The sequence below is a fragment of the Nipponia nippon genome, unplaced genomic scaffold (assembly GCF_047370975.1).
Source record: "Nipponia nippon isolate SJK-2023a ecotype South Korea unplaced genomic scaffold, ASM4737097v1 scaffold_1, whole genome shotgun sequence".
NCBI lineage: Eukaryota > Metazoa > Chordata > Aves > Pelecaniformes > Threskiornithidae > Nipponia > Nipponia nippon.
Window position 1 is genome coordinate 21,854,708 of NW_028262290.1, and position 27,327 is coordinate 21,882,034.

The 27,327-nt window shown below is 41.5% G+C and overlaps 1 protein-coding gene across 5 annotated transcripts in view; it reads left to right on the forward strand.

Annotated features, from left to right (window-relative positions):
• The first annotated feature begins 1,439 nt into the window (after window positions 1–1,439).
• The window catches only part of DPYS (dihydropyrimidinase), a 36,475-nt gene continuing 10,587 nt past the window's right edge, over window positions 1,440–27,327 (forward strand). For 4 of the 5 annotated variants that reach the window (XR_015702318.1, XR_015702319.1, XR_015702322.1 and 1 more), the window contains exons 1-7: window positions 1,440–1,810; window positions 6,888–7,046; window positions 9,196–9,375; window positions 10,516–10,705; window positions 17,287–17,443; window positions 18,445–18,586; window positions 20,581–20,723. Coding sequence is in view for 1 of the 5 variants with exons in the window: in XM_009469345.2 (XP_009467620.2) it covers window positions 1,541–1,810; window positions 6,888–7,046; window positions 9,196–9,375; window positions 10,516–10,705; window positions 17,287–17,443; window positions 18,445–18,586; window positions 20,581–20,723 (1,241 nt within the window). In the remaining 4 variants the exon portion in view is untranslated. The remainder of the gene's footprint in view (window positions 1,811–6,887; window positions 7,047–9,195; window positions 9,376–10,515; window positions 10,706–17,286; window positions 17,444–18,444; window positions 18,587–20,580; window positions 20,724–27,327) is intronic. The other variant, XR_015702324.1, reaches the window with a different exon arrangement.

The window sequence follows — 27,327 nt, forward strand, 5'->3', positions numbered from 1 at the left end:
TCATCACTGAACTGGAAGAGGTCGAGGAGATGAAGGTGCTGGTGCTCAGCAGATTCAGGGACACGCTCGAGCAGTGTCACTGCTGAGTACGCAAAGCCCGGGTTACGGGAAAAGTCCATAGAGCAGGTGCCTCTGGGGTGGTGTAGTGCAGGTCTTTCCTCTTCTCCTGCTCGAAGCTTTAGCTCATTTTCTAGCCATCTCAATTTTACTTTCCCTTCTCTTTTTCCAGGTCTGTATTCCGAAAGGTACAAGCCGCCCCTCCCAGCCGCGGTCACGCCAGCCCTGTACGAAACGCACCGCAGAAACCCCGACTTTCCCCTTTCCCCGGCTCTCACCGCCCGGCGGCCGGCCCCGCCGCCCCGACCCGCGGGAAGGGGTCCCTCTCGGGCGGGGAAGGCGCGAAGGGCCGGGCAGGGCCGGGCCGGGCCGGGCAGGGCCCGCCGCTCTCGCTGCCTTCGGGGGACGGCGGTTGCCTCCTGCGCGGGCCGGGGCCGGGCGGGGCCGCCGGCGGTTGTGCGGGCAACGGTGCCGGGGGCGGGGGGCAGCGGGGAGCGGCCGGCAGTGGAGATGGCGCAAGGAAACAGCTACGGGAAGATCATTTTCACCTGGTCCTTGGACAGGGGCCACACGCCCCTGGCGCTGGAGCTTCCCACAGGCAGGGTGAGGAGAGGCCTCGGCAGACTCCAGAAATCCCTGAGGGGCTTCCCCCCTCAGCCCGCTTTGTTGCCCAAGTAGTGGCATTGGGCGGGGGGGGAGAGCTGTGTCTGAGTCCTGAGGGCCGTGTGTCCCAGATTGTCTTCTGAGAAGCGGTTCGGGAGCAGCTCCTGATGGCCGGTGTCCTCCAGCGGTGGCTCAGTCCCATGGCGGCGGAGGGGCCCCTGCCATATCAGCCTGCAGGGCCTCAGCTGAGATGGACATGACACTTGGACCACCGCTGCCCTGCACTCCCCCGGCCCCTCTGCATGGGCAGGACCCACAGGGTCCCCGGACACAGCTGCAGGGACCTCAGGTCATCCTTTGGCTCCCTGGCCACCTTTGTGGAAAGTTCAGGTCACCTTTGGGCTCCTCAGCCACCTCTGTGAAGAGCTTCGGTTACCCTTGGTTTCCTCAAACCCCCATTGCAAAGAGCTTGGGTCCCCTTTGGGCATCAGAAACCGATGAATGGCTACATTTTCAAAACAGCCCAGTGTGTTTCAAACCCTGAGGTGTACAGGGCAGGCTGGAGCAAGCACCATGAGAACCCAACTGGACCCTCCTGAAACGCTGGCCCTGCTTTCTCCAGGCAAAGAGAACTGGAGCAGAAAGGGCCTGAAGCCAGCTCTCTGCCACCGGCCTGCGCGCTGGCTTGCCGGGCATTGGTGCTACACGGGAGGCGGGAGGTGGAGCTGCCAAGGGCAGTCTGTTCAAATAGCGCTGTGTGGTGTGTATTCAGGGCCGTTTGGAGATAACCTGCTGCTCTGGGAGAAGGGTGGGCAGTGAAATACTCTCAGGCAAGAGCAACTTTCAGAGCTGAGGCCTCACTTTCACCTTCTAGGCTCCCATGCCACCCCAAAACCTGGCTCAGCAGAGACTTTTGATCAAGGGGGGAAAAGTCGTGAATGACGACTGCTCTGTGGTGGCTGATGTGTACGTGGAAGATGGAGTGGTGCAGCAGGTGGGACCGAACCTAAACCCTGAGCCACCTGCTGGACTTGTCGTGCTGGATGCGACCAACAAGCTGGTGATCCCTGGGGGCATCGATACTCATACACACATGCAGTTCCCTTTTATGGGTAGCACGTCAAAAGATGACTTCTATACAGGAACAAAGGTGGGTGCGCAGATGCATGTCCGTGTGTCCATCGGAGCTTTCTTAGGGATGTCTGCAGGTTATTCAATATTACTTCTAAAAGAGAGAATAGATTGTGAATCAAGTGCAGGCAATTGTTACTGTCCCTTGGCTGGGACATTGTAATAAGCAGCTGGGGTACTCGGAGGTCCACTTTCAACCTGTATGTTATTTGGGTTCCTTCAGAGACTTTTCTGGCTGCAGGTGGCAAGTGTTAAGCACAGTTATTTACCCTGGCTGTCATCATGCAGACTACAACTTGCATTGGTACATGCAACAACCTTCATACTTCTCCGAGCAAAGGTTAACTAAAGCAACAGTTTAACTCCCCAGTGCATTGGGAGCACTGCTGTGGTAATCTGATCTTTCTCCTCTGTTAGCCTGGGGGAATGCAAGCTTTCTTGTGTCATTCACTTCTGTCCTTGCTGTGTCTCTCAGTGAAAGTCCAGTTCAAATACACTTTCTAAAAGTATCTCATTTCTTCTAGTTTTACACTTGGAGTGGGTTTTTTCCAGCTTTTTAGCTGATCTCATTATGTTCCCTGCATTAGCAGTGTGTCAGTTACTAGTGTTAACAGTATTATGCATCATCTCTATATAGTAAAAATACTCATACAGAGCTCCCTAAAATTTGTAATGTACTTTTCTAAGAGCTTTGCTGTGCAGGCTGAAATCCTTCACTCACAGAAGGGATCACATTGCCCTACTTGGCTTGTCTGTTAGCCAGCATCCTCAGAGATCCTGTTACATCCTGTCCCTCTCACAGCAGAACTGGGGTTTGCTAAAAAGCAGAAAGTGATCTTCGACATCGTGTTGAGCATGGTTAGCTTGGCTCTGGAAGCTGGGTTTGGCTGGAGGTACTCTATTGTTCTGGTCAATACTTCTGTAACCGCCTTGCTGGTCAGGTCTACTTTCTTTTCCATTTCCTTGAAGTCATCGTCAAACTTGGTCCCTTCGGCACCTCCAACCTTCTCACTGACCAGCTGGCTCGCCTTGTAGAACTGCTTCTTCAGCCCTGCCACCAACATGCTGCCACCTCTGCTGGCCGCCGAGGGACGCCTGGGCACAGCGGGATGCCTTGGCACGCAGAGCCCAGCCCGGCCTGGCTGCTGCTGCCGCTTCTGCCACCGCCACCAGGAAGCCGGGTAGACGTGGTGCTTAGAGACATGGTTTTAGTGGTGGACTTGGCAATGTTAGGTTAACGGTTGGACTTGATGATCTTAAGGGTCTTTTCCAACCTTAACGATTCTGTGATTCTGTGATTCTATGTGATAGTGCATCCCTTCTAAAGAAATGGATTTCATTGATGTGCATTTTTTCTGATGTGCAAAACACTAATTTGCCTCTTTGAAATAGTTGAAATAAGTTAAATTCAACTCCTTTTAACAAATGGTGTGGTACAGTAACCACACAACTATTAAGAACCTTTAAAGTTTGCAGTCCTGCTTAGATTGACCCTATTCTACTCTGCTCTGGTGAGACCCTACCTGGAGTACTGTGTCCAGCTCTGGGGTCCTCAGTACAGGAAGGACATGGAGAGGGGTTGGAGAGGGGTTGGAGAGGGTCCAGAGGAGGCCACAAAAATGATGAGGGGGATGGAGCACCTCTCTTATGAGGAAAGGCTGAAAGAGCTGGAGTTGTTCAGCCTGGAGAAGAGAAGGCTGCAGGGAGACTTTATTGCGGCCTTTCAGTACTTAAAGGGGGCTTATAAGAAAGATGGGGACAGACTTTTTAGCAGGGCCAATAGTAATAGGACAAGGGGTAATGGTTTTAAACTATCAGAGGGTAGATTCAGACTAGATAGAAGGAAGAAATTTTTTACAATGAGGGTAGTGAAACACTGGAACAGGTTGCCCAGAGAGGTGGTAGATGCCCCATCCTTGGAAACATTCAAGGCCAGGCTGGATGGGGCTCTGAGCAACCTGTTCTAGTTGTAGATGTCCCTGCCAGTTGCAGGGGAGATGGACTAGATGACCTTTAAAGGTCCCTTCCATCCCAAAGCTTTCTATGGTTCTATGATTCTGTTCTTAACAGGAAATTTCATTTCTTGCTTGCCCCATCATGTCATGAGGGTGAGTTAGATTGTTTGAGTGGCGTAATTGTACATTTCCATACTTCAACAAGGATTTGGCTTTTTTTAATGTGGAGCCCAGAGTACTGAAGAGAGGACTACAAATGACCTATATGCTATCCTTAAATTACTGGCGTATTCCTTTCAATAGCAATATTTATTCCAACTCAAGATAGATTTGCTGGTGTTCCTGCTGTTATTTGGAATGGAAATATTTTACACTAGATGCACTAGAATTGCACTAGAATTGTTCTTCTCAATGAGCACAGAAGTTATTGCCTGTCAGAGTTCAAGGAGCGTCTGGACGATGCTCTTAGTCATGTGGTTTAGCTTTAGGTAGTCCTGTGAGGAGCAGGGAGTTGGACTTGATGATCCTTATGGGTCCCTTCCAACTTGAGATATTCTATGATTCAATAGTGGCTCATTATAATAGACTGTAATTATTCTGCAAAACTTTGACAACAAATTGTTTTTTCCATCACAGCAGATCTTTCCTGCCATACCAAAACGGCTGCTATGTCAATCATAACATGTTTCTCCAAGTGAGATGTAAGATAAGATATAAAAGGAAAGCTATAGCATTGAATTTCTACGTCCAGAACTGATAGCTGGAAAGGGATTATAAATTTGATCATGGGAATTTTTTTCCCCAAACTAAGTCTCTTCTGTAGCTATCTGGTAGAAATGAAGGAACCTATTATTATATGGGCATCACAATGGACATCATCTTTTTCAGATGTCCATAGATATGATTTTTTTTTTTTTAAATTGTAGTTACCAAAATGGATTCCACAGGCAGTTTTTGGACTTCACACTGCTTTTTGTGATAAATGGAGAGAAAAAAATCGAGTCCACAATGTCTGTTCTGCTTGTCTACAGACATCACAAAGCATGTTTCCTGGCTGAATGAGGTGCAGAATTTTATTTCTGGATTTCTTGGTTTACATGATTTGCAGTACACAAAAATATATATTAATACTTTGTCATTTTCTGCAACAATTCTTTATTTCTCTGTGAAGACCTTTTTTGTAAGCTAGTTATCAACAATGTATTTAGAAATTTGAAATTGCAAGAGAAATCAAACAAATGTGACTTGAAGCCAGAAGATGATTTTGGTTGACAGGAGAAAACATGTAAAAGAAACAGCAATGGCTCTGGCTTTCTCTTAAGATGTCTGCTTGAGGCGTGAGTGATTTCATTCTTCAAGTGCCTTCATTGATTTTAAAAGGAACCAAAAATGCAGACTAACTCAGGTGTAGGTGCCTACACTGTAAATCCCAAATTAAAGGAGATAAATCATCAGCTAACTTGCAAAAAAAGTACTACTTTCAGTTAGCGTACAGATTTTTTGAATAACTTTTTGAGGCACTGGACAGGGAAGCTGAAAATCATAGACTGCATACACAAAACAGAATGTCCAGATAGTCACTTTGGTGCCTAAAAGAAGACTCTAGATCCAACCTAGTGATCAGATGTCAAAAAGTTAGGTATTGTAGACCTTCTTCACCCAGGTCAAAGCATGTAAAGTGTTCAGAGCTGTTTACTCAAGGTTATCATCTGACAAACACTTTGGCAAGAGAATCAAAGAGACAGAGTTGTGTTCCGTCTATTGCAAAATATGCTGCAATGATTAGCTAAGATTTACCCATTCAGTTGAATAAACAAAGGCACAGAATACCTCTCTTTACAAAGAGAGGGGAGAAAAAATGTTAGGGGAAAAAAGAGACTTTGAGTGGAGTTGTGGAACCAATGACTTTTTTTTTTTCCTTAAAGTTTATAAATATTCTTCAATTCTAAATCCTATTTAATAAATAAGTCAATCTGTCTGGTTGAAAAAAAAATTTGAGAGTTTGAACAGCTTCTCTTGGAGACAATGTTCTGTTGAATTCATCACAGATTCACAAATGTTTATGTCACTCTCCAAACTTCTTTTTTTGCAAAATACACCGACATATTTACAATTTTGCTTCTGATTGCTAAGTGGAGAGAAGGAAGGAAGAGACTGATTGATCTAGAAATAGGAAGAGTAATTTAGCATGAATTTGAAGTCTGTATATTTTGATCTGAATTGGTTGTACGTGTTGTGCAAAGGGATGTTGTTCAGAGCAATAGAGAGGATTTCTCTGGCTAATTTGGAAGATTGCAACAATTACAGCAAAGGAATTTCTATATTGGATCAATTTCTATTAGTCAAGGATCTGGTTTCTGGGAGTGACTAACAAAGATCCTTCAAAGGAAAAAAAAAAAGTAATAATTCAATTGTCCATAGAGGAGAGTGAAAATTATTGGTTAAAAAGCAATTTTTGATTCTCATAACATACATAAAGTAAAATTTTTGTTTATTTATATACTTGTAAATATTAATATGGAGGATGTAAATACCTCATTCTATTGCAAAACCTGCTATGCAGTTTTGCTAAATGATACCCTGTCAGTAACAAACATAATTTTAAAACACTTTAAAAATCCTGTTGTTGTTAGGCAAGAGTTTGGGGATTTTCACACTGGATTTTCAAACTGAATCTGTTTTTTTTTTTTGTTGTGTATCTGCCTCTTCATACTTTCCTATGACACAGGCTTGTTTTTTCAACTACGTAGACTCTGAGGAAGCGTTTCTCAAGTTGACTCTGGTTTTCTGGTGCTCTTCTTTCTCAGTGATCCCACCCGCTTAAGGAGACTCACTGACGCATGAATGCTGCAGACTCATCTCCAAATCTTTGATAACCTTTTGTACATGTGTGAAAACTTCCCCTTCAGTCGGAGAATTTCCCCATGATACTCCTGAATACCTGTTTGAGAACATCCTTCTTAAAGGAGGTGAAATTAATCTCCACAATCATTTTGCAAATTCAGACTTTACTCAGGGAAGCTCTTCAGTGGCTTTTGGCTTTTCAGTGTATCAAGATTAATTGTTGCACATGGAATCAGAGAGGGTGGGAGGAAATTTGCATTCTTTCTGATTGCTAAATGTTAACTTTCTTGCTTTCAGGCTGCTATAGCAGGAGGAACCACTATGATCATCGACTTTGCCATCCCTCAGAAAGGCTGTTCTCTTACTGAAGCCTTTGATACATGGAAAAGCTGGGCAGACCCTAAAGTCTGCTGTGATTATGCACTGCACGTGGCAGTTACGTGGTGGAGCAACAAGGTAGTCACAATAGCTGATTTTCAATTCCATGAATTGGTACTGCACCTGCTTTGAATTAGTCCTCACGTGCTAAATATAGCTTGCTGGCAGTGTAATAGTTAGTGTATTTTTGTGAAATAGTCTACATCATTCTAAAAGTACACGTATTTGAAAAAATAAAGGAAGCCTGTATCTTTGGATAATACTGCACAAAGTTAAAGGAAAAGGAAGCAGTTGTGCAAGACCAAGACCAAGCAGGCCAGAGGGGGCAAGAGGTGTTTGCATAAATTTTGGCTTTTGTTACTTGAACACTTGATAATCTATGCTCCTGTTGAGTCTTGGAGTTACTTTTTTTTAATAAGGGTATACATGAAAAAATACGATACTTAACTTTATTTGTAAAGGAAGAGTTCTGTTCCTGAGTGACTGCAGTAACACCTCCTTAAAGTAAAGCAGGACTGGAGCCAATAATTACTTGAATGTGAGATTATCTAAAAAACCTTTTTGGAATTTACCTATGTGAGAATCGTCCTTGTCGTGTGTATGTTTGCTGATAGCCTGAAAGCTTTAGTGAATAAATTAACTTTTTGGGTGCTTGACATCTATCTGAACCTGACCCAGGTTTTACAAGACCACTTTGGATCCTCAGAGAACATGCATCAGTACATAGATATATTAAGTAAATTCCATTTGAAATATGAGTACTTCCTCTAATTTTTAACTTTTAAAATATATAAACCAAAGCCTTCCCTCTGCAAACACCCAATCTTTGGTATTCTGTGCACTGAGCACTAAATAGACTGACCCCAACTTGTAGCTCAAAGCAAAGATATAAAATAAATTCTCCAGTGAAGTTTGAGGAATGTGCACTTGAAATAGCCTTAGTAGAGAACAGTGGAATTGTACTGAAAAATCCAGTAAAACTAATGAGGTGTAAATCAGTGAAATGTTCTAGTTTATGTTAAGAAGTTAACTGTTTTTAAAGGCCAAGACTGAAAGATATAAAAAGGTCTAGTGTTTTGTAGCTGTAAAAGACCTGGGTAAAGAAGACTTCAATATTCATGCCCTTGTAATTAGCTATCATCTCCTCAGGATTTAAAGTATTGATTAAAAATATACATTCTTTACAATGCCTTCCCTTAGTCATAGTAATTAGTGAAGAAGAAAATAAGTGATGTGCCTCTATATTTGTGCCAGAGCAGGGCCTCATGTCAGGTATTTATTTATTTCATAATTCCCACTCTAGATATGCTTCCATCCCTCCTCTGGATAAGTCCAGAAAATTTCCTTGAGTTTTATATCAATCTCTCACCTTTCTTGGGCAGCTCTAACCAGATTATTAGAGAGAAGGTGAAAAATAATGTTTTCCTTTTTGAAAGGAATTAATCCCATGGAAATTGTAATAGCATCACAAATACATGTCAATTACTGTCACCATAATTTTACTGGGAAGGAAGAGCCAAAGTTAGGTAATGGATAGTTCCGGCTAACCAGCTGCACAAGAAACCTTTGGGCTAAAATTTGCATCTTTCTTTCTTTCTTTGGGACATAATGTTTTGCTGGGCTTCACAGACTCTAGCAGAAGCGGGGAATCTTATCAAGGAGTGCATATAAGAAAAAAAGCAGGCTTGCATCAAGAGTTTCAGAGCCATTTTGTTTTACAACAAAATATTTCAAAAGGCTGTGTGTTGTTTAGAGTCAGGACAAAGCTCTAGGAGATAAGATCTTTTCTGTCCCTCTGTTATTTGCCAGAAGATGAAGCCTATTAGGATCCAATTTTGAAAATAAATTTTGCACAAATCTCCAGACCCTATAAGTTGGATATAAGTTGGATTGTAATATTGGACTGGGTGTTTTCAACATCAGGAGGTTTATTTGGAATAAAATTCTGCTTCACTATCTTTGGTGAAAAGCATTCCTTTCCTGTAACTAGCTTGTGCCTCCAATATCTGCATTGCAGTGGTACTGGTTTATATACTTTGAGAAGCAATTTGATACAAGAATAGTATAAGTCAGTCTTTAAATTTGTGACTTAGGCTGTTTGGACTGAACATATGTTTGATGGGTGAGTAAAGGCTCACCCTTCATACTTACAATTTCTTTATACAAAATTATTAACAGGGAAAATATCATATTGTTGTTTTTTTGAAAATTGCTGACTGTCTTTCAGGTGAAGGAAGAAATGAAAAGTCTTGTTCAAAATAAAGGCGTCAACTCCTTCAAGATGTTTATGGCCTATAAAGATCTATACATGGTCAACGATGAGGAGTTATATGCAGCCTTTTCCTGCTGTAAGGAACTTGGAGCAGTTGCTCAAGTCCATGCGGAGAATGGGGAGCTAATTGCACAGGTAAGCATTTGATATTTTGTCCATCAAAGTCAGGAATATAAATGGTCCTGTTATCTAAGCACTTCAATAGATGCATTAGTACCATCATTGTATCATAGGGAAAGGCTTTTCTACCCTGGTTTACTTCCATGGAACCGAAGACAAACGTCCTGTCCAAGATCCTAAAGGATGCTTCTGGTGGGCTAAGAAATGGTAACCTGGAGTCCTGGGTTCAGGGCAGACAGGAGGCAAATGATCCTGCTATAATGAGAGTTATACTTGCAGTATAATATATATACTTGCAATATAACATGTATACTTGACTGACAAAGAACACATCAGTCAGAGCCTGACCATCGACCAGGTCAAAGGGGGAGCACTTGGCCAAGTATTTAAACATTAGGTGTGTGGTGCCTAACCAGAGGTCTCCAAACATAATCAGTTCATCTAACAGGAATAAATCCAGAAGTACGGAGAAAGCTTCACTGACTGGGCACAAAAGTCTCAACATCCCTCTATGCATAGTTAGCCTCACTTCGCACTTGCTACTGCCGTCTTAGTGCTGGATGGAGACACTGGGAGTATATCTACACTGATGTCTTTGAGTTTCTTCAACTATTCTAGTCAACAGTGCTTTGACTCTGCCCCAGATCCCATAATGGAAATGAATTTATTGCTATGTAATCTTAAATCAGCAAAGCATAAGTTCCTGGTATATAGTGGGGACAAAACCTTATGCCTCTTAAAACCTTAGAGCCTCATTCAGAGGCTCTGGATGTGTATCTTTGTGCTTAGTAAGGATCTTTCCATTTTTTCTCCAATGAGGGGTTAATGCTGTCATCTCAGTTACTGGCTGTGATCATTTAAGAGTATGTAGTGAGAGAGAGAGAGGATTTTCAAAAGCGGTGATTTATCCCTGCAAGCCAGTGGAGCGTGTTCTCTGAAGTCACTTAGGTATTCTGAGACCTGTGTTTATTGAGAGATACAGTGGATTTCAGATAACACAACAATAACTGCTCTTGAAAAAAAATCATAACTGCTTTGGTTTTTTTTCTCAAACTAGCTGCAGTGGCTGGTTTAGGATCCATTTGGCTGACAGCATGTTCACAACACCATGGTTGCACTTTAACTGACTCTTACATGTTTTTGTGTGTTGTTCAGGGTGCAAAGAAGATGCTGGCAATGGGAATAACTGGCCCTGAGGGGCATGAGCTGTGTCGTCCTGAAGAAGTGGAAGCTGAAGCTACGCAGAGAGCAATTACCATAGCAAATGCTGTAAACTGCCCCCTTTTTGTAGTCCATGTAATGAGTAAATCTGCAGCAAGGGTGATAAGTAATGCACGAAGAGAAGGTAAAAGTCCTAATTCTTTTTTGCTTGGGCAATGGCATTGGAGGAAGGGTCATGGAAAACCAAACATAGCATCAGTGTCCTGATCAGTGTCCATAACCCTCAGAACATGGGTGAATTTCTTCGACTGGGATAGCTGAACTGTGTGTGTGAGTTGTGGGGCCCAAGGGGAGCTAAGCAGTGTGGAAGAACAGCAACTGGGATTGAGACTTTCCCTTCTCCCCAGACCAATTTTTTTTTCTCTTTGTACTGTATCTCCAAGGTCAAAGTGATGTCCAGGACAACATTATTCTTATTAACTCTATATTATTATTAAAAATGACATGACCAGTCCAAGACAATATATGCTCTGCTATTCCCCTCCCTTGAGTTATAGTTTGCAAGCTATTGTTACCAGCTATTTAGATAAGAAATTCTACAACAGAGACCACATCATGTTTTTACAGACAGTGCCATGGCATGACCAGGACTCCTATTCACTGGGCACTTAGAAATCATGGTGATGATAAGAGTGTCTGAAAGCCTCGATTCCTTCCAGGGAAGGGTTTCTTAGGTCACACACTGCAGGGTTTATAAATAGTTCTGGTCAGCCAAGGGAGCCCGGCCCTCTTGACCATCTGTTGGGCAGGCTAGAAGCAGCCTGAAGGCTGTAGGCTGAGGATGTTTTACCTCCTCATCTGTAAGTTCATCCAAAGCAGCCTGTGGAACCACAGCGGTGTGAGGAGACATTACATGGGTGGAAGGAGCAGGACAGAGGCCCAGGATTTGGAGGCCCTAAAACTTTATGGAATATCTGTCGTTGTTATCTTTTTACATCTCAGCTTGTGTTCATCTGACCTAACATGAATTGCATAAAGACCTCAGTTTCCTTATTTCTTGACTTTAGATAATACTTACACTGGGGGTATAGATTATTAATATCTAAATGCAGAGTATGAGAGCTTGAGAAAAGTGCAATCAAAGCCAGCATGATATCATTGTGCTAATATAGATGGGTATGTTTATGTGGAATATGTATTGATTATTACTCCTAGTAAGACTCATCAGTAATTCAAGTTTATAAAAGAATCGAGCAGAATATTTTTTACTAGCACATCTTTTGGTACTGTGCTATATTAGATTCCTCCACTAGATGACAGTGCTGCTGGTAGTGTGGATTATATCTGTCAGTGTACGGTTATTTGTACATTCACAGGTGTGGCGTCAATATTAACTACAAGAAGCTGTAACAGCAGTTAAAATACCCAGGTTAAAGATGAAACACTGTCTGTGAACATAAAAGAGCTAAGATAGGAGGTGGTGTTTTATAAGACAGTATTCAAGTACCAAATTCTGTGCTGATAGTAAATACTGTAAAATATTGTTAGGCACGTGTTGTAAGAATAGTCTGCAGTGCCAGTATGATAACTGACTTGATAACAGTATGCTTCTTCGATGTGTAAAAAGAAGAAATTGGTACAACTTACGCTTATCATGGTGCAAATTGGATTTTATAGCTTCCTGGATTCATGCAGTCAGAATCATCAGTGCTTGCCTTTGTGCACAGCAACGTATAACATCTCTCCATAATTAATTTCTATTTGCATGGAAGTATACTGTTTAGGAAACAGAAATCTAGGATTAATTAAGAAATTTCAAAAGATAGCTAGTGTACTACAAAGATAGGTACAATTATAGTTTTTCATTAGACTGATCTGTATAAATGCTGGCAATTAGAAATTCATTGTTGTTAGTTTCAGTAAAAGTTATTTTCCATTCTTCAATTAAAAGTGGTAATACAAAATAAGGAGTTCCAGACAAAAAGAAAATAAATTCTCAAAATATTTTATGAATGACATAAATAAACCCCAAGTATTTTGCTGAAAGATATTGAACTTGGACAGGTTAAAACCACTCTGATGGCAAGCTGTGTAAACTCTTAAATACAGGAAGGCTCTCAAGCATTTGATATATTCATTCTAATGCAGTTTATTCATCTTTTCAAGATTATTTCTCCATCTCTTGATGTTAGCTTCCTGCTGTTTACAATTGTGAAATTTTTCATGTTCCTTTCGAAGCACTTAGCATGAAGTACAGTGTGTGGGTGCATATTCCTCCCTGCCCATGTTGGGGGAAGATTGATATCCCTTCCTATTCCATCACTGACCTCAAAAGGGAAGAGACTGATCTTCAGTGAGCATAATCTATTTTCTGGGTGACAGTGTGATACCAGAGTTGAAGCATTGCTTCTCAAATTCTGTGGGATGGTGATTTTCCTCGTCAAAAATGTAAGTCAGAGCACAGTTGTCCTTTGTCTCTCATTTAGCTATACATGGTGAACAATAATATTAGAGCTAGAGACCAAAGACCTGATCCAGTTTGCTGAAGACAGTAGGCATAATTCTGTTGTTTTCAGTGAGCTATGGCTCAGACCTTAAAGGCTAAAATCAATCGTGCAGACTGTAAAGAGGTACTAGTTCTTATACTAGAATAAGCAAACTTGAGGGGAATCACATGAATCACCATCTTTCCTTCTTCCCTCCATGCTAAAGTCCACCATCTATGTCTGCTCTGATCTCCAGCAGCGCTGGTCACTGAAGGAAGTCTCCACATTGTAGCAGCGTGTTTTTCATGTACATCAGCAACAGCTACAGTGCTGCTGAATATTCAACAGGAAATCCAAGATTTTCACATTGTGACTGTGTTGAAGAGGGAGAGGTTAACTCATGCCCCCATTCTGTTCTTTTTGGGCCCTACCAGCCTGTTTGCCAAAAGTAATGATTCACCATTTCTCCATTTGAGAGGGTCAAAGACAGCACCTCTCTGTGAGAACTGTTCTTGCTTATCTCACTAGGCTGTTTCTTCATCTCTGGGCAGAACGTGATCTTGAATCTTGCTAGAATAGGTAGAGGAACTGTCTGCTTCCACAGAAGGGCAATCTGATATCTCTGTGTGCTCAGTCTCATTCCCTTGAGTGGGAAGTGAAAGAGGATCCTCTTTCTGCTATTGTGTGTCTTCCCTACAGTGAGAAGATAAGGCTGTAGAGCGCTGGTGTCAAGCAGTGCAGCTCCCTCTCCTTGTTAGGACTACCTGATGTGAACTTACTGGGGAAAACTAATGTGGCCCTGTCACCCATTCCTTTGGCCAGCGACGCCTATAGGGAAGCAAGGCTAATAAAATGTGATGTAGGGATATATGACTTATATTGCCTCCCACTTAAAAATGCTTTCATTCTAAGTGTACAAAAGACTAGAGATCATGTCCCTTTGCCCATTTAACTGTGCTGTTACGGCTAAGGAAATGAGACTTTCTAGTGCACATTAGAACTGGAGAGCAGCATCTTACTAAGAAGTCGGTTTTCAAAAGGTTTCTCCCTTTTAAAAAAATGCATATAAAAAATATGTACTTGGTCAGATTACAAGAAGCTTTCTTAGACTTATAAAGTCAGTACCTCCCACCATCAGTCATGGGTTAGGTCTGCTCTTAGTGAGACAAAAGGGCATGTCCATAGCTGTGGGTATACAGACTCTCAAGCTGATTCTGAGCACAGGAATGCAACTAAAAATACCAAATTTTTAGCTGTCTCATGTAGCACAGCTCAGGTCCAGACTGTAGATAGCCTAATTGATGCAATGCGATGCCTGATACAATAAACCCTGCCTTGCAGTTCTGCTTCTTTCAGATCATAGCTGATCAGTGAGTATCTTTGCCCCATATGACCTTATCTTAAGTGCTTCTGAAACTTTTACTAGAATGAGCACACAGGGACCAGTTTTTCAAGCCTGTAAATGTTAGTTGGTGTTCCTCAAGATAATAACTCTCTTTGAGTTCTGATAGGTGGTAAAATAAAGTGCAGTCGCGTGTTCTTCTTTGTTATAAAGTAATTTATATGAAAATAGCTCTTGCCAGCCAGTTTGGTCATCTGATGAAGAAGTCACAAAATCCACAGCTATTTTCCAGCAGCTCAGAGATGTCAGAAAGACCAAACAGCAGAACACCTCCTGCTTACTATTTTTATTGAATGCAGGAAAACATAACAAATGGAAAGATCTGATTTATTACTGCATTACTCCAGTTTTATGCCTATAGGCAGAAGCCAACTGAGCTAAAAGAACCTTAATGCAGAATTTCCTTGTTGCCAATCAAGCTAGAAGAGCCTTAATGCAGAATTTCCTTGTTATTTGGATTAAAACAGAATCTTGATGTTATTGCACCCTTCAGTCTGGCTAGTCACGGTCCAAATGAAATGCAAGAAATTGCACAGTCAGCAGAAGTGTCCAGATGTAGTCCATTGAAGCTGCAGTGTTCAGTCACAAAATCACTTGATGAAATGGCTTGTACTCCTTCCCACTCATGGGAACAAGGGGAGCTGCTCAGGTCAAATTCGGACTGCAGAAATACTGTCATCAGCTGTGGTACATGAGTTAGAATCAATTCAGCATATATGACTGTGAGCTTAGAGGCTTCTTTTCATTTTTATGTTGTGAAACTGAGGTAAGAAAATTATTTATGGAATCTAAACGTTTACTCCTTTGCTACCATTTTAACTTTTATAATTTATAGCTATGTCCTAATGATTCATAGTTTAGGTTTGGGTGGAAGTTTCTTTAGTATGTTTAGATGCAGTAGGAAAGACACATGCCACACCACACTTCCCCCTCTCCCAATTTCCACTGACTTTGCTCATGAAAAATCTGTCAAAAGCCTAATAGGTAAATAGAGGAGATATTGGTTACATATGCAGTACTTTTTCTATATATATATCTAGGTTTGTGGCAGCCTGCCGTCAAATACTGTGTTTGGAGTTGCCCAGGGAAGGCCAAGATCGCCCTAACTCCTGCAGTAGCTCTGAATTAGGAAAACACTACTCTGACTCAAACCTCCTCATTCACTGAGTGGACATAGGACTTCCATGGATGGCCTCATATCCAGTGCTTTAGGTTTTGAAAATAAGATGCAAAAACCAGCAAATTATTGCTTAAGTTATGATTTCTAGTCCAAAAAATGGTGGTGGTCTCCCTCTGAGCCCAAGTGTAAACCCATAAATATGTAGATAAGCGGCACTGGGAGCTTAGAATGCTCCAAGCTAAAGTGTCAGTGTGAGATAATCACGTACAGCATGTCAGAGCACGCTGAGATGGTTATAGCAAATTAGTAGTGCTAACAGGGAGTCTTTAGGTTGTGGCAGAAGTTATACTATGTAGTACTTGGAGTAAATGTGCAGTATAGTAATGTCAGAGCAGGTCTTGAAACCTTGTAGAAATAACTGTAGAACTATGGGTTTTAAATGGTATGAGGCCTTTTTGCAAGTCTAGCACAAAAAATTTAAGGAATGGCACTACTGCAGTGGGAAACATATTTTGACAAGAATTGGGCTCCTCAGTAGCTACCTATGGTAGTGTAGCAGTTATAATCCAGCAGCTCACAGAAGTACCAGAATCTAATATACAGAGAGAAATCTGCAAAGGTTTGCTTTGCTGTTTTCTGATAGTAGAGTGAATGCCTGACTTAAATGCAGAAAGCCAGAGAAAGGTCACTGTCTTGTATCACCGAGCAATTACCAGCTGAGCCCTTGCTGGGGTAATGAAGTGATAGTTCTAATACAAATTGTCCCTGGAGTGAAATCTGGGATCCGTAGCAAGATACCCACTGTCTGTAGGGAGCAGGGGAGGGAGAAAGCTCTTGCTGGGATCCAGCAGAGGCTGCCTTTAACCAGCATCAAGCAGCCTATGAGTGGATGTGTGAGGTCCCAGCTTGCTCTGGTTCTTCGGTGACCATCACAGCCAGGGGCTTTACCACCTGTCACCTACAGAACTGCAAAGTGGCTGGACCACCTCCTCAGGGAGTGAAACATCTTGTTTCATCTCCTGTTTTGTTCTGATGACTTTCAAACCCCTGTTTCCTATGAGGAAAAAATAGTTAAAATATGTTAGTTCTATCCAAAGGCGAACGTCTGGTCTGGGTTGACATCCTCTTCTGAGGAATCTGCAATACTGTGCAGCAAAGAATTAAAGATTAAAATTTGGGAAATAACTTTTTAAAAATAAATTATTTATAGTTTTTTTATTTGGGAAATGTTTTTACACTCTTTAAATTTATGTCTGGTGCCATGTTGTTCTTCCTGGAACAATTATAGCCTGACAATTAGAAGTACCACCTTGCAAAGTCTGTCTGCTTTATATATTAACTTACATTGTTACAAAGTCAATAATTTCAGAGCACCAAACAGGTGCTACCAAGAAATATATGGATCTTGAACATAATTAATGCAACTGAGGACTGTGTTCCTTTTGAAATCTCAATCACATGCCTGGTAAACAATATGTAAAACCCATTATAATATATCTGTCAACAATTTAATTAAAAAACTTGACCAAGCAATGTTCTTATGAGGAAATATATTGGGAGATCACCAGCAGAATATTCAGAACAGAGATGCTGTGTTATAGCTTAGTTTATTATGTTCTTCCATATGTTGGTGTTTAATTTGAAATACTCATTCAAATTTAAATCCATTGCCACCAAAAAGATCCGGAACAGAGAAAATACAAGATATGCATTTTTATGTTGTTTGATGATGATAACTATTGCTTTACATTTTTCAGGAAAGGTGGTTTATGGGGAGCCTATTGCTGCTAGCCTTGGCACCGATGGCACCAACTATTGGAATAAAGATTGGGCTCATGCTGCAGCATATGTCATGGGACCTCCACTGAGACCAGATCCATCTACTCCTGGTTTCCTCATGAACTTACTGGCTAAGTAAGCAGATGAACAAACAGTGACAGCTGATGCCCAAAGACACAGCAATTTCTGTCTGGAGTATATAATAACAGGTTGATGCCCTGGAGATTTTCTAAGTACAGAATGTTACATTATCAGGAAGGAGAAACGGAAGGTGAAACCATAGATGAAAAACATTTTTTGTTACAGAAATTAGAAAGTGTTCAGATTTTGTTTCTCTGAACTCTTGTGGCCTTCTGTCCCCATTTGATTTTAATCAATAAGCCTTGCCTTGCTGATACTGCAGCAAAAATTGAAACATGACCGGGGGGACAGTAAGGCTGTAAGTCAGTCGGAAATGTGTAAAAAGTGGGGTCACAGCTGAGTTCAGTGTTTTGTTGTCAGCTACCTTTTTCACTTGAAATTTGGATGATGCATGACAACTAAGCCTGTTGACTTCTGAAGACAGGTATAAGTTGTCCACTTTATAACACCTCCTTCAAAAGAAAGTAGGAAAAGAAGTATCTTTCGGATACTTGCAGTTAACAAAATGTGTAGTTTACTGGTATTTCATTACCAATACAGCTTAACTCCACAAGAGGGTTGAATTTGACTTAAGAGTCTGTGAAGGTATGCCTTAACACTGACTGATGGTTGTGCAGATCCATAGTAATTTCACAGGGTATATGGAGTGACACAGTCTAAAATTGCTCTAAGTGAGATGGAACCAAGTCCTTTGCTCTGGGCAAAGTGGGACAGTCTTCCATTTGTGGGACACCTTTGACATATCCAAGGTAAAAGTGTTATTTTTGGTGCTTGGTTTCTTCTGAGGGGTTTCTGAAGAGGAAACTGCTTCATAGGGGAACTGGCTGTTACTGTGGAGCTACTCTTGGAGGATGGGACTGAAGACAGGCTGGCAGGGCATATCAGTGTTTCCTTGAAGAAGGGATGGCTGGATCTACCCAGCCTTGCGACAGGTTTTCCTATGTGGCACTGTCTGGTACATGCTCTGATTCATAATGAACTTTGTTTCTCCATAGTGATGACCTGTCTGTGACAGGGACTGACAACTGCACCTTTGACATATGCCAGAAAGCTCTGGGGAAGGATGACTTCACAAAAATCCCTAATGGAGTGAATGGTGTGGAAGACAGGATGTCAGTCATATGGGAAAAAGGTGTTGTAAGTATATCAAGATGTCTGAACATGGAGGTAATTGATTTCTCCAACAAAATATAATCTCTCAGCAGTATCAACTCTCCAGTTTTATCAAGTGTATTTATCATAGGATAACTCCTTTGATCAAATACCATAGCTCTCACTTTATGTTCCTGGGAGACAGAAGAAGATTCTTAGTGCTTAAAAAATAGCACTAGAGAATCAGTTCCATTGTTTAGCAGCAAAGGACCGCCATTGTTTCAGCGGTAGTGCACAGGACATTTACTTGCAGCATTTTTTTCAACAGATGAAAGGAAAGTAAAAGGAAAGAGGTGCCCACAGTTCTGACTTGGTCAGTTCTGTATTTTTTCCTCTTTGATCTCTCTCAAACGTAGCTGATGGAGGAGCTTCTACACTGGGTGTGTGCCTGTCAACTTCTAATTTGTGTTTTCAGCCAGAGGAAACAAGCTAGAGATAAGAAATGCTTCTCTAATGCGTGGCTCAGTCCTGTGATATGATGAGATGAGCACCGTCAAGTCCCATTGACTGCAGCTTCTCAGTGTCATCACAAGAATGCTTGGTGCTTCTCAGGACAACGCCCTTCAGGCTCTAAACAAATATAAATATGAAAGTTAGTGGCCAGGCTTTTTGGATATGGGGTGGTCTGATAAGGGGGGAGGTGAGGCAATCTGGTGAGGGATCTGCTGCTTACTGGGTGTTACCATTGCTCTGGCTAATACAATACTGTTATGTTCTGGAGGCTCTAGTTCAACTTTCTAATTAATATTAAGTTCTCTTGCAGTAGTGGAGTCTTGTTAATAATGCACTGTGAAGCATATTTATTTGCCACAGTAGAATTATCTGCCTCACACACTTGGTAAGGATGTGGTTCAGAATCTCTCTTGTTTGCCTGTATTTGGGATTCAGCTCCAGTTGGTGTGTACAAAGCAGACTTCTGCCTATATTCACTTATGGCATAGCTCTAGTGTGATTATTGATGGTGTAAACTGGAATATAATCTGTGTTGTGGTTAGTATGAAAGGGAGACATGAATATGTACATCAGTGCTGCTTTTGAACAGTGTATCCTGTTGAGCAAGATAATGTTTCAAAAGATTCTTCAATCAGTGATATCCTCCCTTTTCTTACTCGTAAAATATTACACAACTGTGAGAGTTTGTCTGGAAAGCTTCCCTGTCTTCCCTTATTTAGAAAAGAGCAGTGTTCACCACTTTTGCTCTGCTTTTCTTCTCAGATGACTGCTCCCAGGCCACCATACAAACATGTTTTTATGACATTCTGCTTCCTAGACTGACCTATGCACAATATTACAGCCAGTGTAGCTGGCTTTCTGAGAAAACAACAGTCACAGAGGCTGGATTAAATTACTTATGTAGCAGTGAACAGTCCCAAGGCACATGAGTATCCATTATTGTTTGCCATTTTGGTGATGTGTCACATCAGCAAATCTGGTTTTTATACTACTTGATCTCAAATATTTACTGAACAATACTATCCTCTGTGTTATTGCTGAAGAGATTTGCTAATCATCTTTCCTATATTACACATTGTGCCTTGCCTCTCCTTTATCATCTTCTAGACTCTCCTTAATACCATCTCACCATTTTCCAAAACTAGATACTTGAGAGATGTTATGTCTCCTGAGGAAACTGCTGAGCAGGACTACAGTTTCAAAGCCAGCTAAAAAATTTGATTTCCGTTGACTTGGGACTGGATCCACAGGGCATTTGGCTTTACAGTTGTCTTTTTTCCCCTTTGCTGTGTGGGATAAAGTAAGATAAAGTTGTCGTATTCAGTGAATGTACATTGCAGTATGTGCATCTGAGACAAATAGTTATTTTTATTTCTTTTAAACTCTTCAGTATGACATTTAAAAAAAATATTGATGTGATGTTGGCAGAGAGCTGTCACTCATCCTAGCCTTTTAAATAACAGGAACATTTTTTTTATTCCTTGTTTAAAAAAGTAATGAGTTTGCTTCTGGGTACTCTTCTGCAGTACAGTGGAAAAATGGATGAAAACAGATTTGTAGCTGTTACCAGCACAAATGCAGCAAAAATATTTAACCTTTACCCAAAGAAGGGGAGAATTGCTGTGGGTTCTGATGCTGACATCGTAGTTTGGGATCCCAAAGCTACAAGGTATGTATGGGTAGTTATTTCCTCCCATCCAGCCTCTCTGCAGGAAAAAAATATCTCAAAGCTTCTGTACAGCAGTAAACCTTTGAGATGAGGTTTTGGTGTTTTTCAACAGCACTTCATGTGGATTATTTACAGGTTATTTCTCTCCTACAATAGTGTATGTAAGCAGAGATCTTTGATCTCTAGATGGACTTAAAAAAATTCTCCTGGATTGCTGACCAAGTGCAAAAATAACAAGGTCTGTGCATTATGCTACCAGGGCTTGGTATCCTAAGAGTAAAAATAACCACTTTTGGGGTCTTAGAGTAACTCTGCTAAGTGCTAGAGTATGTTTAGCTTCCTCCCACTGCAAAGAGAAGGGAGAGGAGCCTGTGTTCCTGCAGGATGACCCATTGCAAGCTTTTGAACTTACAGCTACTTCAAGCATATTCAAAGGTGGTCAGGATGGGTGGTGAATGTGTGGGGTCTTGGCTCCTATGTCTTCTCCCTAGCTGATAGATCAAATATAGTGGTAGAGCCAGGAGTGAGCGTAGTTCTGAAGCTCAAGCTGTGCATGCTTATGCTTTTATTTAAGGAGTTTTCTGATTTTGTGCACAGTAAGTCTGCTAAGATAGAGCTTGTCACACCAACAACAGATGCACAAAAGGTGTGCTTATGTCTCACCCTGCAGGACTTGATGCCATGCTACATTTTTGCTACAGAGGGCATGCAGTGTCTTTCTGGGAGCCTCCACTCACACAGCATGCTGTGCATTACAGCTGATTCCTGTCTTCAGGTATATTCACACCATCAGCCAGCTCCATACTCAGGCCACTGTAAACATCTCAAGAATTATACATCTTGAGTCTTGCTCTGGCTCTTGTGCCCATCCTGGTCTTGTTTAAACTGCCTGGAAATGGTCTAGCAGCTGGCTGTCACAGAGCCAGCTCACCTGGGGAGTTGTCTTTCTCAGCTGAGATGCCTATGGGCTGTGCGAGTGCATCTCCACTGTTCCAGTGCTGAGCAAGTTAGCTTAAATCTGCAGGCACTTAACAGCCGAGTCTTGCTTCTGACCACATCCAGTGCTGCACATAGCAGCAGGAGCAGCAGCAGGTTAGGAGGTGTGCTGGGATGGTGCTTTTGTCTTGGGCTCAGCTCTAGGGAGCAGTGTGAGCATACAACTGCCCTGAACGCACACATTGACCTTCCTTGAAATTTCTTCATCAGTGTCATCCAGATAGTAAATCCATAGAAGAGAGCAATTACGAACCGTAGATGAGCTTTGTGGGGTGTTGGGCATGATGACAGTATGGACAGCTTTCATCAAGGTATCACAATATTTGGTGTTCGTAAAGCCTGAGCTGTTGTAACTCAGATGGCATTAGATTTTCAGCCTTCGTTTTTCAAAAAAAGAGTAGAAGACTCCCCTCAGGTAGAGGAAGGTTTTGAAACATAACTGGGCAAACCTGATTTTGGAAGTGAAATGGAGGGAAAAAAGCCCTAATCCTAGATTTACCTTACACAAACAAAATTTTCTTGACCAATCTTCTGGTTTCTGAATTCTTGATAATGCAATTCTCACGCATTTCAGTATATTCATGAGTACGAAAAACGCGTGAGAATGAGAGGAAAAGCATTCTGTGTTTTAAGCTGCAAAGCTTGAGGACATGGAGGCTGCTATTCAGAAGTCCCACAAAAAACTGGCAGCACCAGCAAAAGAAGGTTTAGGAGTGTCAACCCCAATAAACATAGAGGCCTTCCCAGCACTAGGTCAGAGAGATTTTCATGTGCATTATGCCTTCTGGCATGGTGAGCAAGCATATTTTGAGGTACTAGCAATGCGCTATTTCAGGACAGTGGAGCTATGAACTCTGATTTAAAAAAAACCTGAAGGATTCTTTTCTGAGCTCACTTCTGCTCTGCCTTGGGACAAATGAATCTAGAAGGACAGCAGAGTTCTGACATTGTCCTCAAGGTGCTTTGTCAGCTCCTGAAATTATTTATCCTCTTGCCTCCCAAACATTCCTTCTGCCTCTCTTCACTCTCTCCTGAGTGCTCTAATTGTCTTTTTGCCCACTGCAGCTGTGAAGGTGCAGTTTTTCTTCAAATATTTTTTTCAAACATTAAACTGTATTTTCTTACTGAGCAAGCAGATTTTAAGTTTATCCAATACTTTTTTTCTGATCTGGTACTGTTCCCATTGTTTATCCCTTTGGCTTTGCTGGGAACAAGCCTCTCTGCAGGTACAATTTTGTGAACTACATGAGTAAGTATAAATAAATCTCACTAGTGCTTGTCCATTCATTTCACCACAAATCCTGAAGAGGGCACAAACAGCCCAGCAGAAAAAAGGATCTAGCTAATGGACTTCAACCCTTTAAGATATTACACAACATGCAGCCTTGTGTGCTTTTGTTGACTCTAGGGAGTGATTTTCAATTTCACAATAGGCTAGTTCCTCTTTCTTGCTAAGTCCTTCCTCTTTTGAGCATGACTTTTTTTCTTGTTTGTAAATCTAAATCTTGTAAGAGGGAAATGCAGTTATCCAGTTCTGATTTGATGCTGTGTTGATGTAGTCTTAAAATACTGGCTGATACTGGCCTAAAGAGTTAGGCAATTGCTGAAGTATTGCTGTGAGGAACGGGTATTATCACAATCTGTCAGAGGAAGTCTATAGGGAAGATTCTGAAGTCATTCTGAAAGGCAGTAAAGCTCTTCAAAATACAAAAACTTATATCCCTACAAAATCAGCTGCATTTCCCCTCCCACATCATTGCACAATAGCAACATGTTGGGTGCTATCTGGGCATTAGGGATTTTCTCTTTCTACATTGCAAAAACCTAGTTAATTCAACGTGACGCCTCTGCAAGCTGGGAGCAGTTGCAATTTAAGGTTCCACTTCCAACACTCTGCCACTTTAGCTGAGGCTTTCCTTCTACAGGTCAGCTTCATTGACTTGCCTATTTCTGTAGCATTTTCTGGTAATTTCTGCAGAAAATATTATATGAACAGTTACCAGATTTGCTACTGTATTTAAAGGCTTCTAAATACTGGTTTTAGTGGGTCTGCGTGAAAGCAAGCAGTATTGGGAAGAAACACGTTAAATGTATAAATTCATTAGAAACTGCATTAGAAAAGGTGGTTTGTGAGTTCTGCCGGGCTAGGTCTATTTCTTAGCTTCCTTATACTCATTGCATATTCATTAAAGAACACACAAATACCAAAGGGACCTGTTGGTTTATTGCAGCCCTGTGCTACCAAACATCATCTTGCAGACTTCGGCACCTTCAGCGTCCCGAGCACAGCCTGTGCACACAGGATTGTTTTGTTAGAACTCCTTGGAAAAACACATGTAGGCAGCAAATGTGTACTCACTGTACCATCTTATTTTAATCTGTGCTTTGATCAAGAATGTTCACTGACTTCTTTCAGCTGCACACAAAAAATATAACAGCCCCAAGTCTGTGAAATAAAAGCAACTGTAAAGACTGTTCCAGAAGAAGAGGGCAGAGTAAGCAAGGAAAAGGGAATGTCACCTGTCAGCAAGTCAGCGTCCTCTATAGCTGATGCCTTTAGCTATTTGAAAGCAAGCAAGAATACAAAATCTCTAGGGCTTGTTTCAGAAATGCTTAGCAAGGAATCTAAATACTGCAGTACCCAATTCAGACTGTGGAAAGAGCTGAGCATCCCTTGTAAAGTAGGGGCAGAAGGTGTTAAAGATCTCAGACATTCAGCTCCTGGCAGATATCAGGCCTCAATAAACTCACTCTAGCCTGTCGGAGACTTGCAAATAAGCCCTGGATCAGGCCCCAAAGGCAAGATCAAACACCTGTAGGGATAAAAACCCCGTCTCAAATGGAGTTTAACTTTCTAAGTTGAGCCACTTCATTATAACAGCATGCAGTCTGGGAAGCCTCACCCACCAGTTTTTTTCCACTCACCAAATATAGCCTAGAAGTTAGCTAGTTTTGAATGCAGAGGCAGAGCTGGCTGTGCAGGTAGCAGTCTCTCACCCCATCCTCCTGGGGCTCTGCTGGGGTGGCCCTCTTTGGCAGGCCCAGCGTGTGCCCCACGCAGGCCAGCGGAGCTGGGCTCAACCCTGAGCACAGCAGTGGCGGCTGCAGCCCCAAGCGCACAGCTGCTGGAGCGGGGTCCCTGATGAGCAGGGAAGGCAGGAGTCCTGAGGTGAGAAGGAGAGGGAGGAAAAGGACGTGTTACTCTGTAACCTACCTGCTCTGACATGACATGGGAAGATGTGGTCTCTAGCCCCTGTTTTCAGTGGTGTTTATGCATTTCAGGGGAAACAGTGACTGGATGCAAATCAGTGAGAAGTCAGAGTGTCCCAGTCTGCTGTCATATGTTCCCTCAGTGCCTTTGCTTGCGTGTGGATATGTTCATGGATAAACCTTTTGCATTTGTTAGAATCAAAATCTGCAGCCTATGTCTGTCTCATTTGTAGTCAAGTCTTCAGCCTCAAAGGCTTAAGTGGGGACAAGTTACAATATTTAAGCACTCTTCGCCAAGCAACTGCCTGTAATTTTTCATAACATGAAGGAGGAAGAAACTAAGATGTTAGCAAATGATTAGAATAAAAAACACTGCAACTGTGTTACTCTTTTGATGAATGAGCATAATTTTGAATACTGAATATATGGGTAACTGCATCTAGACACAATGAGGCAAAATGAAATAATGTGGCATACAAATATGTATGCATAGGACAAGTATGTTCTGGCATTTTCAATAGTCCCATATTCTTTTGCACAAGTGCAAGCCTGTGCATGCATGAATGTACACTAATTCACTAGAATGAGACAGAGTTCCTGTCAAAGGCCTGTTATCTCAAATTAAGGGAACATGGAGAAAGAAACAACAGGCACAAATTAAAATACAGGAAATTCCAATTAAACATAAGAAATAACTTTTTTTTTTGCTGTGAGGGTGAGCAAGCACTGGCACAGGTTGCTCAAAGAGATTGTGGAGTCTCCATCTTTGGAGGTACTTAAAACCTGACTGGATGCAGCCCTGAGAAACCTACTTTGGCTGACCCTGATCAGAGCAGAGGGCTTGGAATAGATGATCTCCAGAGATGCTTTCCAACCTCAATGACTCTGTGATTCTGTGAACTGTAACAAAATAAGCCTCTCTGAGAAAGCATGATGTACGTTTCCCTAGTAACTTGCTGTCTTGCAAAATGTCAGCTGCTCTCTTTAGATAACTGAATCTTAGAAATGTTACCAAAAAAAATCTTTCTTATTTTCTCCTTATACAACCTTGCCTTTTTCTCTCTGGTAATTACTTCCAGATCTTCTTTAGTCATTAAATAGACTTATTTGTATTTTCCTCTTTTTTTATGCTTTTCTGCAAGCTTAATTTCTCATTACTGTTTCCCTCCTGCCCATTATACAGTTTGACAATTTTCACTTCTGTTCCGTATCAGCCTGGAGTGACTGATAGGACCAGACTGATGGTATTGTTGACAAATGAGTTAGTTACCATAATCAGAAAAATAATTTTGTTGTCATTCTCTACCCATCTTAAAATGATGAATTTTAGGAGATATGATTGCATGAAATAAAGATCCCATCCCTCAGATAAGTCACTTTGACTTGGAGCTCCCAAACATTAACTTCCTACCTCTTCTTGCATCTGTCATTTTATTCACAAATCTCCTTACTTCATATGGCTACTCAAAGGCAATGCTTATTTAAAGATATTTTTTAAGAGGCTAGGAATACAACTTTACAAATTGTTCCTTACATATATTTGCATGTGCAGTTATTGCAATTCCTTAACATAAAATAGGCCATGGGGTTTTTAATCAACGTTGTAGGCTTGTAGCTAGCATTTTTGCACATAGATTTTAAGACTTGCTCTTTCTTCTTTTTCTTCTCCCCCTGCCCCTTTGCTTTTCTTTTTAACAAAACTAACTCTTTAACATTAACAAAGTTCAATTTAATTCTCATTATAAATGAATGCTGGCTCAGGACGGCACAGAAAGGTGAACCATTGGTTTATTTTTTTCTAGATTTTAGAAAAGCAGGTTAACAATATGGAGAGTTCAAAGGCATCTGAAAGTGATGTGGAGAGGCAACTCGCAAAGGCTGATACTAGCCTCAGCAAGCTGGCATTTCTCACCTACCCCCAGCTCTGAAAAGCTTAGAGATACTGCACTGTAAGCACTGAGAGAAGTTGCTTACAGCTGAAATACTCACTCTTACATAAGTTGGTTTTCTATGGCAGCTGTCAACAAAGCAGTTGTTTTGTCTTCAACAATGGACTCGGGTCATTTTAGCTGCCTTTATTACTATGTTTTAAATTAATTAATTAAGTAATTATAAAATAGGTGTCCTCCCTTTGCTGAGATGTTGAACATCTGTTTTTGCCTAAGGGCTGTTGACTACAGAATTCCTTCATATTCCTGTGCCTGGATTTTTTTAAGAAAACCATGTGAGGTATGCATCCGATTTCCATTGAAAGTAATTAAATTCTTAATTTTCTTATGCTCCTCTTGAAAATTAAAGTGATAATCCTCACAGCAAAGTTTAGGTTCTAGAGCTCACTCTAGTCCAACATCCACCTTCACTGGGCTAATTTGGCTTCATGTCCTATGCATTATGAGGG